We start from the raw sequence: 18,554 nt of genomic DNA, 5'->3' as shown, positions 1-18,554 counted from the left end.
TTAATTCCCTGTGAGTCTTTGTTTACAGAAATAGCTCTCTTTATATCCTTGCTCTGCGGTCCGATGGCCTCATTGCCGCTCTCCTGCTCAGCAGTGTCTAGCCAATGATCTCAGCCATGGTCTGCAAGGTTCACCCCGTCTGCACGAGGAATCGTAATTCAGCTTCCTGCTCACTCCTCCAAGCCTCTACTGCATGCAGAGCCCTGTGGTGATGGTATGTGTGGACTATGGAGTGAACTGTTTGCTTCAAGCTCATTTACGTAAGGCTCGGGCTAATTGGAGTCCTCAAAGGGACTTACAGTCCTCGCTTTTCAGAGTGAGATCTTTTGCCAGCTACAGCGTGCAGCAGTGGCAGTGAGTGAAGATCATCATTTGCTAGCTGGATTGAGTCAGAGATGACAAGGTAGGATTTATTTCTCGCTTTGCAAACATCTCCAGAGAGTTTTCAGGTTTTTTGCAGAAAACCAGATGATCACTGTGGGCCTTTTCAACCCCGGCCATTCTATGATTCTACCTTTCTCCTAAGTTTTCTCCTTTATGCAGTGTCCTGTGCACTGATGGTGAGATTATGCCTTGTCAGACTTTCACACAGCTCAAAGTGCTTTAAAATAGAGCTGCAGCTGTGCTGTTTTCATGACAGTGAAACAAACACTGTAAGCGCATCCATAGCTCGCCGTCCTGATGAGGAGACCAGAGCTATTGAAACAGTTACGCTGTTGTATCCAGAGCACCACAACTGCTTCCTGTTAATGAGTAGGACGAGTCCCCTTGGCTTCAGGCAGCAGGGCTGGAGGGGGCAGGAGCTGCAAGAGGAAAGTGTTAGAAAGGAATTATGTAGTTTTAACTGTACAACAGGATGGAGAGCAGCTTCAAAGGATGCCATCAGAAAAACAGACACGGTGCCAGAACAGAAGTAAACAGAAAAGGTTGTTTAGTTGTTGCTGCATGACTCGGTAGGGACAGTGCATCTAAGAGAACTCTAGCTTTGAGGCACAACATGGTGTTGATTAGTGCAAATAAACCTCTTCAAGAGTCACCTTTCAGCAATTACAATCAGACGCTGCCACTGTAGCTTCAAAAGCTTCATTAGCAATCCTAACTCCTAGGGAAAGCTGCAAATCTCAGATGCCCTGGAAGTTTTAAGTGACAGAGAGCTATCTTGCCTCGTATGTAAGATAATTACACATTCCTCATCAGGACAAAGAGCATTAAAAATCAAAATAGATCCTCCTGAAGAAAACACAGCCAGCGGTACAGACTAAGTGATGAGGATAATTTTCCTGTCGTGTGTGATGATGTCAGGGTACCCTGATGTTTCCTTCCTTCCGGACTGAACCATCCCTATTTCAGAGTCTCTCATCCTCCTGCCAGGCGCTATGGTAGAAAGCATGGCTCTGTCTCCTTTATGTACTGCTCCCAGTTATCCCAGCTGCTGAAGGAAGAGCTTCTGTTGGCACAGCCTGGCATGCTTTTGGCTGTCCTCACTGCCAGGCTGAGTCAGCCTACCCAATACAAGAAGCAGTGTGCAGTTAGAGATGATCTTAGTGCCCCTCAGACACTCAGCAGCCCACGTATAGTTTGGGAAGTCAGCAAGATTACTGAAGTTCATGGCACACAAAGCCAAGGTTTCTGCAGGCAAATGGAATGGAAATCACCAATGTGTAACTCAACACCTGAACTCTGCTGCTGTAGAAGTCATAGATAATTAATATGTTTCTCCTAGATAGGACAAGGGAGGGAGAAAAGCTTGATAAATGATACCACTTGACAAAAAAGAGAGCATATTAGAGTGAGAAAGCACTGAAGTGACTGGAAATCTGCTTCTGATGCCTCAGAGTTGTGGATTCACTTGTTGACTTTGTAGTTGTAAGCAAAATGTTCGGAATCTGGCTGTGCACCTGCTAAGAAAACAAACAGGGAAGGGCAGTCCTAGATGCTGGAACCCACTTGAACCAACTTGAGCAAGCAGCCCAGGGTATTCGCTGTCTCTACTGTTAGGCCCAAAGCGAGTCTGTGTTTACCATTTCACAGCCGTCTTACCTTAAGAGATAGTACTTCAGATGTGAATCTATCGATCTATGGTTTTAGGCTTAATTTGTAATGAATACGTTAGGAAATAAAGTAAAATGGAGTTTCTGTGCTTGGCTGAAGAGAACTTCTGATAAGTGTCGTCTCCAGTGAAATTACCGGTAACAATGAAGAGTTGCCAAAAATACATAAATAAATACATCTATCTCAGGAGGGGAAGCTCTTAATGAGATTGTCCTTCTCTGAGTAATCCTGCATCCAGACCACCTCCTATGAGATTACCCTTTGAAGGAACAAACCTACTGAGAAGTCATGCTGTGTTATTGAGAGCTGTGTGAAGCAATTAACCTCAGGAACCTCAGTGCTGATTGCGAGTAGTTGCTGGTCCGGCAAGGAAACCGATGTACCAAACCAAGCAAGGACAGAGGCAAGGCATTACAGTCACACAATGCTAGACAGTAGGGAAATGACAAATCAAATCGTGCTCCTCGCTGTTCAAGAGAACCAAAGGGCAACACGTTCCATTTTCAAGAAGAAATTGGTTCTAGTTCTGTTAAAGTGTGCTTTGGTTCTAGTTCTTCTCGTTCCTGCCTGAGTTAAGACGTGAGACAAACAAACAGCAAAGCATGTCAGATTAAAGCTGACCTACTGCAGAAAATAAAGGTAAGTGTAAACTCAAATCACGGTGAGGCGGTGTGTCTTCCAACACAACAGAAAACTGCCTATCTGTCTTCCATTCCACTAAAAAAGGGGGATAAAAGGGAGGGATAAGCAAACAAATGGATGCATAAATGGGTGAGTTCAGCTAGAACTGTGAATGGAAGAATTACAACTGGAACTGTACCAAAGGAGCTGCCAATTGCCCACTGCAGGGCCTTTTCACTGCAATGGTATTCAAGGTCACCTCTGACATGTGGGTTTCCCTCTGAAATGGAAGGGAGGTCTGTTTGTCTTCACCTTTATTTTTAATTGAATTCATGTTCAGTCAGCATAGCACGACTGCTCTAAAGATGTTTTCTGTCTGCTCGTAATAAGGTTAAAACTCAATTAGTGGCTGCAGCAACCAACAATCTTTCACCACAGGGCTGATGAGCCCCCTTGTGCAGCTTGGCAGCCCCTTTTCTGCCAGCCCCATCCCTGTACGGTGCTGCCTGCACTGCCTTGCTGGGCAAACTATTCCCATTCTTCTAGCCGGACTCTGCAGCAGTGCTCTGCTTTTTGAGCTGAGGAGTCCGGAATTCACGGCTATCCAGCAAAAACCCGACATCGCGCTCTGATCCCACACGGTTCCGACCCGCCCAAAATGGCGCCGGGGTGGTGCGCCGCCGAGAGACCGCGGGGCCGGGGGCGTGGCCTGGGCGCGGCGGCCGCTCCGGTGTGCACAGCGCTGGGACAGCGCCCCGCCGCCCCGCCCCGCCGTGACCTCAGCGCGCTCACCGGCCGCAGCGCCAAGCCTCACGTGACGCAGGTAACGGGCCCGGCCCGGCCCGGCCCGGCGCTCCCTCAGTGCGGCCCCAGGTCTGACAGCGCGGGTGGTGGGCGGCGTAGAGGGGGTGAGGCCTGTGGGGGCGGGCCGGGCGCGAGGGGCGGTGGTGTGGGGGCGAGGGGGAGCCCGGCCTTCCCGCGGCAGGAGCCGGGGCAGGTGGACCGCAGGCCCGCGGCAGCCCCGGTGGCTCCGGGCCGCGGTGAAGGGGAGCTGGGAGGACGGGGCTCTGCCCTGTCGTGTCCTTGTGGGGATGGAAGGGGAGCGAGCCGCCCTTGTGCCGTCCGGCCTTCTGCCCTGAGGCCTCAGAAGGTGCCGGCAGCCTGGGCTCTCGAACACTCATCGCCCCGAAGCACGTCTCCTTGCTGCCAACCATGTCCTTTCCTTAAGGGAAGGGGCGGTTCTGTACCGGGTAGATCAGTTGCATGGAGGTGCCCCCGCGGCCTAAGGCTTGCCCTATAATAAATATGTGCCTGTGAGTTTCTTCCAGCCCTACTTGGTTGGACAATTGTGCATCTTTGTGTAGCATGGCAGCATATGTGCCTCTGTTCTCAGTGATCCACTGCAAGCTTTTGAGTGTATGATTTTCGTTTTTTTCCCCCCACTACTAGCCTTGTTCTATTAGAATTCTTTTATTTATCTAAAGAAGAGCTCTCAGAATGAGTGGCACGCAGTATGTAGGAGAAGGTGAACACAGTAGTGGATGAACAAGCATTGGGACAGGTGCTAAGGAACATCTGTTAGCATTGGTATCAGCACTCTTTAGGTCTATGGAAGCTAAGCACTGGTGCTGGCGGTACCAGGAGAATATCGATTCATGTGTCTTCATAACATCTTTGTTTGATGTAATCTAGAAGAAAGCAGAACAAATGCCTTGTTACTGGAAGCGTTTTGCTGGTTGTTTGATACCCTCTAGAAACCTGTCTGGAAGAATTCATGAGGCTGTCCTTGACATTACATCATGGCTTCCGAGTGCCAAGGTGAAAGCTGGCTCACATCCTGAGACACACACAGTACTGCAGAACTGTACTGGAGAAATTCATGCAGCTTTCATTTACTTTCACTGTTCTGAAGGTGCTTCGGTGCATTAAATATCAGGTTCTTCTTCATCTGGTTCGTTGCTTCTTTCTTATTTATGACCTCTGGTAGAGATTTAATTAATATCTTCCTGTAGGTTGTTTCTCGCTCAGCACGATACCCTGTCAATCACTGTTTCCATTTCAGAGTTGATTTAGGAAACATAGCAGAGTGGAGCAGTCCTAACAGCTTCTGCATGCTGTCCTGTGTGCTGATTTTTGACTGGCAGTCACAAGGCTGGGTGGGCTGGGTTGGTCTATGAACATATCAGGGGTCCCTGATATGCATGGAATAAGGTCTGTGATAACTGTTTTATTCACCAGTGACTTTTGTACCTCCACAGAAATTATCTGTGGCGTATCTGTCTTGGTAGATTCTGTATTAATAGTTAAATTTGGACTGTGGCTCCGAGCATGTTTTGAAATTCAAATTGGAGTTGGAGGAAGTGACCGGTGCCTATAGTAAACTCTTTGTTTCCATTATATAATAATGCTGTATGCAGAACTGGTATCCATTTTCAAATCTCCCTTATAAGCTATTTTGCTGAGTGCTAGAAGACATAGACACATCTCCAGGCAGGCATTTTAGCAAGAAGGAATGTGAAATTACACGTGCTTAAGAAGTTTGTCGCTGTAATACGATGAAAATGTTCATTTCATACCTTTTGATCTCATCAAAACACTTTAAATGAGAGCAAGTAACTCTTCAGAAACAGACTCCCACCCCCTGAGGTACCTGTGCAGATGTTTGGTAGTAGAGGATGAGACTGACGTGGAGTCAGGTGTACAAGGATAATTGCAGGCAGGATGGGCACACATAGGAAATCCTGCTGATATCTCAATTCTTACTTTGTAACACTTGAAATCCTATTAAATTCTATGAAATTATGCTATGTATCTATAGTGCTTTTAGTGCTATTATGCCTATAGAAAGAATTTTGTGTAGGGACAGTTTATTTTTAACTCTGTATTCTCATTTGCTGTAAGCTTTTGTGGGACTTCGTTTGATTCCAGACTAGTGTTAAGAATGTTCATCTTCATGCGGTTGTCATGGGCAAGGTGTTGAGACAGGAGCAAGTCAGTGGCATAACAAGCTTTGAATCTGTGAAATGGGAAATGGCAAGTGAATATGTCAGTATGAAGGGTTAACTAATGCTCATTGTTAGTAGTATATAGTTATTTCATCAGGATCATTACATGTGGTATAATATAAATATATTTTTTTTCGGCCACGGTGCTTGTGGTTGAAACTGTGCCTTGAACTTAACCCCCGTTTGGCTCTGTAAGAGGTCACATCTTCCTTCAGCTGCGTGACTGCGGTTATGGTTGCCCAGAGCTCCTCTAAAGTCAATGATTAGCAGTCTTGTTGATTCCCAGGGACCTTGGGCTCAGGGGACAAGCAGTGCAAATGGTGTTGTGATGGCTTTCGCTCTGGAAACCAGGGCGATGTTACCAGTTACAGGACCTGGGACATGAGCTGCTCAGTGTGGGGGATAGAGATCAGCATCACTTCCACAGCTGTAAGTGTAGCTGTACCGATGGCCATGGAGTGGCATCTCTTCTGACAGTGATTTATGCCTACGTGTGGGCTTTGTTGAAGAATACTCCAGCCAGAAGCTTTTCACCATGAGACTGAATGTGTCTGTAATTCATTTTCTGTGTTTGTTTGTTTGTTTTGTCTTATTAATAGACTTGGATCTCCCATTTAATAAACAATCATGAGTCATTTGAAGCTGTTTGCAGCTATGGTGAAGTGGCATGGCATTAAAACTCTGCAAAAGCCAGATGTAACCAGAAGGGTGTTCTCCCATGGCCAACGCTATGTCTCATCAGGAACCTCGGAGCCATTCCTGAGTGGAAGTAATTCAAATTATGTGGAGGAAATGTATTACGCGTGGCTTGAAAACCCTCAAAGTGTACATAAGGTGAGTAAGAAACTTAACTGCAAATGATACTATTAGGTTGAGTAGAATCGATTTTTTGGACTTCTTATAAGGCAAGTTAAAAACAGGAAAAAAAATCTTGTATGAAATGAAAAATGTGAAACTAATTTCCCACATATTGATTGATCTAAGATGTGATATTGCAGCAAAACAAAGGTATGGAGGAGCTGTGAGCTCAGTGACCTGAGCTGGGAGAATGAGAAGTCCATTTGAGAAGCAGCGAGCTACTCAGAAACCTTCAGCGTTTTTCCACATAAATGTTGTTAAAGCAGATTGTGAAGTAATGAATCAGACCTTGAGAAAGTGCAAAGAAATGCAATGCCTTTAACTTTTTAGCTCGTCATAATAAGTTTATATCAGAGGGTACAGTGGCTTATGTTGATGATTTTGCTTCTGAAGAAGATGGATGAGTGTTCCTTCAGGTAACTGTGCAAGTCTTAACCTTAAAAACAATATTGAAGGAAAGCCTTCTGAAGTATCTTGGAAAGAGCTTCTTCCATTGCCTCTCTCCAGGCTACAGATATGTGTTGGTTGTTTGGTTTTTTTCTTTAGACTGTGTTGCTGAAATCCAGTCTTATGGGCAAAATACATAGACTCACTCTAGTTTAATAAGCTTTCTGCTGACAAGGAAGGCTCCCTTACGATGATACATGTATATTATTAACTTAAGAAGCAAATGAGAAGTTAGATAAATTCTAAGGCAAATGAGTCATTTGCTACAGAAGGAAGCAGTATGAAACGTTTTACCAAATTGGTTGTGTGTTCCCTTATTCTTGAGGCACATACATCAAAATATCACTTAGAACTTGTTGCTTTGGTCTGATAATCTATCTAGGAATTTGCAGGACAGGTAGTGTGCAGGTGATGCATGTTGAGAGGTAAAAAGGGACTGCAGTATGCAGTTCTGGAACTGCTTTGTTTTTTTCTGAATCTTGAGTATGATCTTCTGCTGGAAGATGAAAAGCACAGTAATGAGTCTTAAGTCTGGCTGTTGTTTAAACAGCAGCCGGGTGCCAGGACTTTTGTCTTGTCCCTTAACTTGCAGTTAGAGACCTTCTCCAGGGGTGGCTCCTTCTCTCATGCCATTTCTCTTTGATTCTTCATCTTGTCACTGCCACTTACATCGGCAACCAGTGTAGAGCAAGGCAGTATGTAGTGTGAGTCTATTGATTTTAATGTATGAGGGGCCTTCGCCTGGTGTTGGTGATAGAGCTTGTTATCAGCCCTTTCGTTGTGAGCATGCTGTGCGTATGAACACGTTCCTAAGTGCTGCATCTGGTGGTGTCTTTATATAGATATCTATTTAAGTTGCATCAACTTCTAGCAACCTCCTTTCACTAGGGGGAACGATCTTTCTTGTTCAGACCCTTTACAGCGTGGCCGATTGCAGTGCCGAACCCGGGAGCTGTCTGTGGTGCTGAAACGGCCGCGCAGCGGGAGCCTCTCTAGCCCTATCGCCCTCGTAGCGAGAAAAGCAGCCCATAGGACCTAGGAGGTTGTTGTGGGTGTTCTAGCCCTTCTCTCTACTATTTTGATGCTTGCGGATGGGCAGAGATGCTAAAAGTCCTACCGAGGGTCTGTCCAGTTCATCTGGCAGTTATCCCACAAATAGTATGGATCCTGATGAGATGTTGCAGTTTGTAGGTTGAATGTCAACAGATAAATCAGCAGGGACAAATTGGCAGAGGAATGGAATTATGCTGGTGGAGTGGGGTGCAATCTAGGGAGCAAGGTTGTGTTTTAAAAATGTCTGGATTATTTTTCCAGCTAATTGTACATAATATAGACAGCAGTAATGAACTGGAGTAACCTGAGTTTGCTTGGTCTATGAGTATAAAAGTAAATGATTGACAGCATTACTTTACGAACGTTCATGCTTAAATAATTGTGGTATTTTTATTTATTTGTTTGTTTGTTTATTTTCCCATTGAGAGAGGAGATTAATGCTGTAATCATACATAATTTCTAAATTTTAGTTCATCAGTGAATTTCATTTTTGGTTTCTTGAAAATTACCCGTATTGACAGAAGTTGCTGAGGTGAGCCTCTGAAAAAAAGAAAATACTGAGAACTTCAGTCACTTTATTTTCCTAAAAATAAGGAAAATACATGCCATAGTTGTATGGCATGAGGTGAATTTCTGTTTTTGTCATTCTGTTACAGAAAATGGTGATTTCATTATTTATCCATTATGTCCTGCATTGTTCAGAGACACACCTTTGTGCTAGGCTTTTAAATGTTACATTCTCCTCCCATTTTTTTTTCCTCATGGGTAGTTCCTTCTTATCAGCAGTGCTGTTTCTCTTTGTTAATGAGCTGAAAAGGCTTTTTCTTCTTCTTTCTTTCATTCTTTTTTTTTCCCCCCTGGACTTTTAAGATCACATTATTTACTTATACTTAGAAACTCCAGTTAGTCAAGGCTACTCAAGTGATTTCTCCCTCAAAAAAGAATTGATTAGGTATGTCCTGCCATGTATGTTTATTTGAAAATGTATTTAAAACATTCTTATAGAATCATAGAATTACCCAGGTTGGAAAAGACCTTGAAGATCATCGAGTCCAACTGCAGCTTAACCATAGTACCCTAACTCTAACAACCCTCTGCTAAATCATATCCCTGAGCACCACATCCAAACGGCTCTTAAACACATCCAGGGATGGTGATTCAACCATCTCCCTGGGGAGCCTATTCCAGTACCTAACTACCCTTTCTGTAAAGAAGTGTTTCCTAATATCCAACCTAAACTTGCCCTGGCGCAACTTGAGGCCATTTCCCCTCATCCTGTCACTTGTCACCAGTGAGAAGAGACCTGCCCCACTCTCACTGTAAGCACCTTTCAGGTACATGAAGAGGGCGATAAGGTCTCCCCTCAGCCTCCTTTTCCCCAGACTAAACAGCCCCAGCTTCCTTAGCCTCTTATTCCTAATGATGTCTCCTTTCTTTATATACCATGCATATCTATTTGCTAATATTTATTTCATTAGAGCTTCTATTCCTTGTACAAATACATTCCTGATGGTTTCCTGCTCTTCCTTGTCTTTTGAATTTTCCCATCCTTACCATAGCCAAAACAACAATCAGAATAAAATGAAGTGGGCTTTGAGAAAGGCATCATTATTTCTGCTTGAATTGTGGTGTCAGAGCCATAGATCATAAAGCAGAAGCTTGACAAGGCTCAGTTATAACTATCACATGATTAATTACAAATTGCACGGTTGGATGTTGAGTACATAATGTCTTTCATATTATCCTGTATGCAGCTGCTCTACCTTGAGCGCGTAATCACCTTTTTGTTGTGTGTACTTGGAAAAAGGGTGTTGTTTTTTTCCTCTGTTTGACTGTTTTTTATGTAGTGATGCTCAGTGTGCATCTTTCTAAGGATTTACTCTCTTTAGTGCAGTTGATAAATATTATGTCACTAGGAAAAAAAAAACAACCCAAAACGTTGGCAAGGTAACAGATGTTTTAGTTGCTCAAGTGTAATACTGTTTATTATATGAGTAAAATATGGCCACTTAATCACTTAAACTGTGTGGAATTAATTGAGAAATTAAAATAGTGGTTAACTGCAGTAGAGATTTGCTGTCAGAAAAAAGAAAAAAGTAGAAGAATATATCATGTATCACTTATGTGCTACTTTAGATTTTTTTTTTTTTTTCATAGATGTGTTCTTCTATTATAAGTTCTACCTTATTTTACAGAACATCGCTAATTTAGTTGAGAACCTTTAGATAACACCCTTGAGACCAAGTTTATCTTCAGTCTTCTCAGTCACTTAGTAAATGCTGTTGCCAGAAACTGGCACTGATACGCGAGACTTGAGGACTATAATCTGGTATCAATCTTGAAAGGCACTACAGAAATTTTTAAAGGCTTTGATGGATGTGTGTCTAGAAAAAACTAATTTTCTGTAGCCAAATGATGTATTTTCCCTCCCCTCTGATTAAATGTCAAACCAGCTCAACAAATCAATAAGTTCAAAAATGCACTAAGAAATAGTGCAGCTTCCTTCTCTCCTAACTGACGGTGTCTTCATATTTAAGCATTTTGGAGGTATTTATTTGTATTTGTGAATTTGCACGCAGAAAGGCTCCTGTGTTTAGTTTTGACCCGGTAGCTTGTTGGGCAGATTTGCTTGGATTTTATTAGCAGGTGTCTCAGCATTCCACTAGTTTAATATTCAGTTTTTCTGTGGTCCCGTGCTGTGACAAAGAGATACGGGTATCGCTGCTGGGAAAAGAAGAACCCTAAGATAAGCAAAACACATTCTTTATTAAAACTTTGCCTGAATACCAAGTGTCAGATTTGTCATGATTCCAAATGTGTGTTTGGAACTTATATAATGAAAGTTAATGACTGTATTGCCAAAATAATTCCTCCAGTCTAAGTAGCCTTACTTTCAATTCACAGATATTGTATTGGTTTACTGTGGTCTGGGATCTGCACTCTCTGAGGCTGTGTGCTCTGTAGGTGTAGAATAACAATATGGTTCTTAACATGAAGTAAGATATATAGGCAGAATACCAGAGGCAATATAGTTGGACTAATAGACTCTTGAAGGCCATTTATAGGATGTTATATAAATTCGGACTTCTAATCTAATTGTGACAGGTAAGGTGTCAAGCAAAGAAGAGTAAAGATGGTAAGCATGACTTATTTCCTAAAACTAAACACCACATATGATCCGCCTGTATTGATTTAATAAGGCACGTACAAATGAGACTGTATTACATCAAGCCTGTATAAAAGATGAGTGAATAATTAGATATGTTTATCATTTTTGTGAGGTGCCTTAATGAGTTTCTTTCTGGCTTTGTGCTCTTGTTCATGGAGGAGTTCGTCTTTACAGGTTCAATTAATGCTGCCCCTTCCTTCTGCAACTTAAACTTGGAAAACTGAGTAGCGTTTTTCCCCCATAGGTTGGCCTGCTTGTAGTGTTCCTGAATGCTTTAGAGCCTGCAGAAATGTCAGTATAAAGACTGTCTTTATTCATGAAAAAAATAGCTTTAGAAATATTTTCTTGTTGCCTAACTGGTATTGCATTATTTTCATTCCTTTGTGTATTCTGTAAGTAGGTTATATAAAAGCATGGATGGAAATAAAAGGATTTTTTGTTTTGTTTCTGAAATGTTTATTCTACTGAAGTTGTCACATGAAACTGAAACCAGAGCCTTGATTTCTTTCATAGTAAGGTGTCCTGAGCTAGCAAGGAAGGGATCTTTAACCAAAAGCCTCACTCAGCAGAGCTGTAGTTGCTTTTGTATGGTTTCTTTAAGAAAAGTTCTTAAGGACTGAGTCAACTTATTCACTGTCTTAAGTATCACAAACTACTTAAGCATAACTAAAGGAATGGATTCATTTCAATTATTTAGGTTTTCAGTTTTCAAGGCTTGATAACTCTTTATTAACAGCGGGGTATTATACCTGTTACTTGTTGTGTGAATCAACTTTGCCATTAAAAAGAGCTGTTTGAATGAATAATGTATCAGGGTGCTTGTAAGTGCTGGAGTTTTCCACTGAATAAGCTTATTCTAAGAAGACAGATAAGAAGGCTTCCATGTAAATGAAAACATGGGGATGCTGCAAAGGTGTGGAACATATATGCATATACCTATAAATATATACTGGACTTAATGACCCTTCTGGCACCCTTCCATCTTGGTATATTCTGGTGTCTTCTATATATCATTGCTTATGATGTTACAGAGACAGAAATGATAGAGCTTTTATCCTGCACTGAATATGCTCTTTTGTTGCTGTTAGTTGTACTTAATACTGTTGTGCAGTGAGATACAATGTGCAGCTTGAAGTTGCTACTTTTGATTGAAGCGTTCACCTAAGGTAAAGAATTTTCTTTCTTCTCTGTCCAGTCCTGGGATTTGTTTTTCCGTACTGCGAATGCTGGCCAAACGTGTGATCCTCATCTACCAGACCAGTTGGAAAGAAAAGCATCATTTCTTCAGAGCCATGGCCTGGCCCAAACTCCAGGGAAAGCTGAAAAACTTGTTGAAGATCATCTTGCTGTGCAGTCTTTGATAAGAGCGTACCAAGTAAGTGTACTGTGGGGAAAGGGTGAGAAGTTCATTCCTTTGTGACCATCCTTTTCCTTCCTTTTAATGTTTTTGTTTTAATTCTCATCTCATTATCTGCCTTTTAAGATTTTTTTTTTCTTTACAACTGAGTTAGTTACTTGACCAAATTGGAATGCTAAGTAATAATTACCTGAGCTAATTTTGCATCTTTTGAAAAGGGAGTAGAGCAGTACAGATGCTCAGATGTGTGCAATAAAATAAGGACTTTTCTCACTCTTCAGCAACAAAACTTTCCACAATTCAAGTCTTTCTTGAGCTGGAAGCTGCTACAGTTCTAAATACTTCAGTCTTCTGTAAGACAGGAGGACATGCCTTACCTTCTCACGCATCTAGTGTGAATGTTGAGGTTTTTTTATATGAGCAGGATTATTTGTAGGGAAAAAGAGAGGAGAAATAACAAATGAAGCAGAGACTGAATTTTGGCAGGCTTGAAGTACTGAGTTTAGGTCAGCTTTGATGAATTTCTTTTAGAGAAGCTATTCATCAATATTGACTTTATTTCACACTCTGATTTTTTTTTTTTTAACCCTTTTATTAAATTAAGAAGTAGCGTAATTTCCTTTTTCCTCTAAAAGAAAAAAGTACTTTGGACGTGACGCAGCAGTTTTGGTTACACGTTTGCTAAGTCTACAACAAGTTTAAGTATTTCTATTTGGTCTTGTGTTTAGTATCTTAATTTCATTAAGGGCTTAAAAACCGTGTGAAAACTTACTCTTCTATATCTGTTGCCTTGTCACCGTTGATTCAGATATGAATCCTGTTAATCCAATTTTTGGAGAAATATTCTAAGGGAGTAGAAAGGCTTGAGAATGCAGAGAAAATACAGAGCTTACTTTGAAGTATCTCTGTGATAAACAACTCCTTCAGCCTATTAACTTCTGCTTGCAATATAATTTTGTTGAAGAATTGGAAAAAGTTAGGGAACGTTAAGCTTTTTCGATAACGCTTGCTTGAAACTCATTCAGGGATTGCTGTTCTGTTTCCTTAGTTTAAAAGCATGTGTTATCTGACTGAAGTGATGGAATAGAAATGTCTTTATAAATGGCAGGAACCCATGTGTCTGTGACAAACAAGGAGAGGGGATTACCTAAGGCAACTGCCTGTTTTTAAAAGGTATTTAATACCCTCTAAATTCAGCGTTGAAGGGATTAGATCAATTTGTGACCTTCCTTTGCCTGATAATGAAATGAAATTGAGAAAGATACAGAATTTTCATTTCTCAGACCTGTCACTGTTTTATGGTTTTTGTGGTGAACTGCTTTGTGGTCTGTTGAGCAGGTCTTCTGGAAAGGCAGCTAATCTATTGCTTTTCTAATGCAAAGCATCGAACACAATGAAAGGATTTCCAATAGAAAGTATGTGCTTAACAAAAATGAACGCAGACATCAAAATGATTTTAAGTTGTATATCTTGGCTCCTCTTTTATTTAATTATTGTTTATTTGGAATCTGTGTCAGAATGATGTTTCTGACCCCTGCTTTGGTGCATTGTGATTTAGTGAGATGTCCATGGAAAAAAAAGCAACTGTTTTGATACAAGTAACGACAATTGTATTTTAATTTGAAGCTGAATTGGGCGTGGGGTTTAAAGTTCTATACCAGTGCATAATAGTCATGGATTTTTGTTTGATATTTGGAGCATATATTTGAAAAATTCAAGTAGGCATTAACACAGAATCATCCCTTTTGGCATCCTGTCTCCACCCACCAGCGCTGACTCAGTGTTTTGGCTTGGTTCCTCTGAGTTTGTCTCTTCTGACACTGAGTGTGTCTCTTCAATATCGTTTAACTCCTAACAAATGAAACCAGCTCAATGAGTATATAAATATTAGCACCTCTGCTAAATGTTACGTGATTAGGATGCAGCAAATGAGCTCATGTTGAAAATAACTATGTTCTTAAACAGTGTTTTCATAAAATGACACGGGATAAAACTAGTTAGTCTTGTAGAACTTGGTAGATCACATAGTATGGCAGTTCATGACAGACAAGGGATAAATTTTCTTAGTTTGTTTCTTTTCTTATAAGATACTACAAAAAGTACAGGAGTAGCCTTATCCATTTGACTTTGTTTCCTTTTGTTTTTGTTTGTTTTTGAGCAGAGTTTAATGCTGTGGTTACTGCAGAAAGCCTTCTGGAGGTGTGGAGGATGGTGTATCCAAAGCCTCTGTAATAGGAGGCAAACACTTTGATTTGAGAAGTGTTGAACTGAAAAAGAAAAGTATGACTTTTGTTAGGTTGAAGAAAAAAGAACATTCTTCTCAACAACAGTGAAATGCTTCAGGAAGATTGCCCTTGATGCACTAGCCATTTAGATGGCTTGCAGAATGTTGACTTCATTTGCGAGGCATCCTTAATTTTTGTTCTTGTCATGCCTCGATCTCCACTAGCTGTTTTTCATTCACATTAGAAATGCATTTGTTTGCATGTTCAAGGATCTGCAAAGGAGAGTAGAAATACCCAGTCTCTAAATTATCCTGCTTTAAAACAAGAAAAATAATGAAACTTCTTTTCCACAAGCTGCAAATTGCAAATCTACAAATGATAAGTCCAAGTGTAGTACAGAAATACTGTAAATTTCATTTGATGGTCACAGTTATTGCGTGTAACAATATATATTTTTAGCTGGATGGCTTTGTGATGCTTTGCTAATTGCCCGTTAGACGTAATACTAATACAATATTATTTAGTAGAGACATTGACAACGATCAGTCATTTCTGTTTGCCTGTTTCACCTAGTTTTGTTCAGTCCAACAAGATGCATGAAATTGATTGTGCTACGGGGTGTCTGTCAGGGAACAATCTACAAGCCACACTTACAGGATATGCCGTCCTCAGCAGTAACTGCTAGGTTATTTAAGAGGTCTTTTATACGAACTCTTAGTGTGAAATGTCTCATGATCTCAAGAGAATCAGGATTTAGCCCTTAATGTTACCTTTTAATAACCAGGAGTCACTTGTGTGAATTCTTTTGACTTGAGAAGATGTGTATATTTTCCAGATTAAAGAACTGTGTGATTCGGTAGAAGACAGATTTGCTAAGCTTGGAAATGGAGCACTTAAAGACTGTTTTATCTCATCTGATTGAGCTGAAAGATCTACCTTGCTTGCTTTCTTGCTTGTTTGCATGTGTTTGCTCATGTGTGCTCACTCTCTTTTTTCACGTTTGCTTGTAATTTTGTGCTCGCTCATCCTTTACCCTCTCCTTCACTCTTACCCTCTCTATCTCTTGTGAAAACCGGGCACAGTGGGTGTTGCGTACTGTGTTTTAGTTAAAGACCAAGCTGCTTCTGGCATGTAATATGGCACAGCACTTTACTGATTTGCTCTTATGGGTTTTGGCATTCTTACTAATAATCTTCCAGCTAATACTGCAGAGCAGATGTAGCTTAGGGAGGTGAATTCTTTCCTGTTGATGACGCTGGAGACAGAATTGTTTGCTTAGTTCCAGTCAGATAGACTTTGTGCTGCTGTAAACAATGAAGTGGCACAGATGTTGCCGTGGGCATCATTTTGCCTGTCAGAGCTTTATTACTCGTGATTCATGGGATGCAAAGAGTCTCAGAGGCCAGACTGAATTTGCAGGGCTGGTGGTTCTAAAAAAGATGCCTTATTTCTGTTTGTTAGTTTATGAGTGGAATGGATTTTGTTGTGAAATCTTCAGCAAATACAGAAGGCTTGAATAGCATTTTTGTAAGTCACTCCTTATAAATGAGCCACACTGCAATCCCTCTCTATTACTCTGTGATGTAAATTATTAACATTGCTGTTTATTAATATAAAGAAGCAATTAAGATGCTAGCGGTGTGAATTAATTCTACTTGTGTGATCTGAATATCTCCCTGGAAAGTAGTAAGGAGAAAGTAGTCATATATTCATCAATTAAAAGCTTTTAATGAGATAATTTGTTGGAGTCTCCTGCATAACAGAGGTAGTGTGAAAAGAAAACAAAGCATTGGTGTGTGTCTCTAATGAATTAATTAGTTTTTTCTTCTGCAGTATTGTTGTGTGTTAACGTAAGGCACTAATCTATAGCAACTTGTGGTGTGTGTTGACAGCAGCAGTCCTGATAACTGAAAGCTGACTAAACTCCCCACTTCTTGGGTGTTCTTTAGTATCTTCAGTATCATTCACATCATAGACTGAATTTCCCAAGTTTCTCAAATGAGAGTAGGGATTGCTCTGTGATGTGGAGCAGGGCTCATGGAGGCTGATCTTTTCACTCCTGATATAAATTTATTTTTCATCAATCTATTTTTTGAAGGTCATTAATACCATATTTTGGTGTTCTGCATCTGCTGAAAAGAAGATTCGGGTGAAAATACAAAGTAACTGGAATAGGAAAATGATATAAATATTTTTCTGAACTTTTTATGCAGGGGTTCAGATTTTACCATCTCTATCAGTTTTCTTTATTTAGACTTCTGTGTAATTCTACTTCAAGTTTTAAGCCAAACAAAATAAACCTTGCATTCTAATGTGTAGTCAGCAGTTACTAATAGGGATAATGTACCTATCTGGAGATATTAATGATGCCTAATACTAGTTCAATAGGGGCAAACTTTGCAAATCTGACGCTCTCTTGACTTAGCAGTGTTTGCTTGTTTTGACTTCATGGCTTTTCTATGAGCTTAGGAGAGGTAGCAGTGACTTATTCCCTTTGTCTGACTTTAATTAGTGTGATTTTGTTTTTCTGTCACTTTCTGTTTTCAGATCCGTGGCCATCATGTGGCTCAGCTGGATCCTCTTGGGATTCTGGATGCAGACCTGGATTCGTTTGTTCCATCTGACTTAATCACTACAATCGATAAACTCGGTGAGTACACAGCGTACCTTGTTACTTGCAATGGTTACTTGTCTTCTTTTATCTCCTTAGGCTGAGGTGATTGAATAAGACATTTCAGGAAAGCTTGTAACTTTTTTGCTTGATGGTATCACAAAATAGTTACATATTTGAGTCTGTGTAACGAGATTCAAACTTCACAAAGATAGAATTTCTTTGCTGAGGTCACTGCTAAGGTTGCTGTGAGTTCACTTTCTGGTGGGTAATGGTTACAAATATAAAGTAAAATAAAGATATAAATTCTTACAATTTTTAACACTGGAAATTATTCCTAATCAGTGCATCAGACCAAGTTTCTGGTGATCTAAATCACTGTTGTGCCTTTGTGCTTGATCCCTTTTTTTAATCCTGATTAAACTTCAGATGTCACCAGTCAAAACAAGCAATAAGCAGAATGGTGGATAGGGGAATGTGGCAGGAATTTCATAGCTAAGTTGGATACTAGCCTCTGGTATTTATCCTTTCTGTTACACTTGAAGAAGCGAAATCTGAAATTATCAAAAGAAAGCTTGGGAACTGAATGTATTCACACAATGATTATTTTAGTTTGCTGGAAGAATATAATAAACAAGTATCTCCTTTTGCGAGGGTTGGTAAGGGTGAGGGTTTCTGCTTGTTAAGAGGGCATGTCTTCAGGAAGTAGTACCGACTGATTTCTTTATTCCTGCTGTACTTGAATAGAGAAACATCTGATGGATTTTTCTCTACTCTTCAATCGTTCCTGGTTTGTTTAAAAGGCGGTGTATTCTGCCTGATGAGAACAGTGAATCAATTTTTCTTTGATACATAGGGAAGCTTTTTGGACTAAAACGTAGTGCAAGTAGCAGATAAAACACGTTCTGCTTAGTTTTACTGTAAGTTCACCTGGTGCTGCTTCGTCTCCATTTTTTTGGTTTCTGGTGGCACAAAAAGAAGCTGTTCTGATCCTTGATCATTCAAAAGCAGTGGAGTGTTGAAGTCTGTAAGTAGAGCAGTGCTTACACAAATTAAGGTTCGCTGTGAAATTTGTCAGCCTTAAAGAGAAGTACCTACTAAAAAATAAAATGGATAAAATGGATAATTTGTTCAGGTCATAAATGATTGTTGCAAT

General features: G+C 40.7%; 1 protein-coding gene across 3 annotated transcripts in view; it reads left to right on the top strand.

Annotated features, from left to right (window-relative positions):
- The first annotated feature begins 3,366 nt into the window (after nt 1–3,366).
- OGDHL (oxoglutarate dehydrogenase L) overlaps nt 3,367–18,554 on the top strand; it is a 54,441-nt gene continuing 39,253 nt past the window's right edge. The window contains exons 1-4 of one of the 3 annotated variants that reach the window (XM_072339520.1): nt 3,367–3,496; nt 6,278–6,512; nt 12,401–12,580; nt 17,335–17,437. In XM_072339520.1, coding sequence (XP_072195621.1) covers nt 6,306–6,512; nt 12,401–12,580; nt 17,335–17,437 — 490 coding nt within the window. In that variant the 5' untranslated portion in view covers nt 3,367–3,496; nt 6,278–6,305. Of the gene's footprint in view, nt 3,582–6,277; nt 6,513–12,400; nt 12,581–17,334; nt 17,438–18,554 lie in introns of all 3 variants that reach the window. The other 2 variants (XM_072339521.1, XM_072339522.1) reach the window with 2 other exon arrangements.

This window comes from Excalfactoria chinensis, chromosome 6 (assembly GCF_039878825.1).
Source record: "Excalfactoria chinensis isolate bCotChi1 chromosome 6, bCotChi1.hap2, whole genome shotgun sequence".
Taxonomy (NCBI): domain Eukaryota; kingdom Metazoa; phylum Chordata; class Aves; order Galliformes; family Phasianidae; genus Excalfactoria; species Excalfactoria chinensis.
Note: the sequence above shows the minus strand (reverse complement) of the source record. Positions and strands in the feature narration are given on the sequence as shown.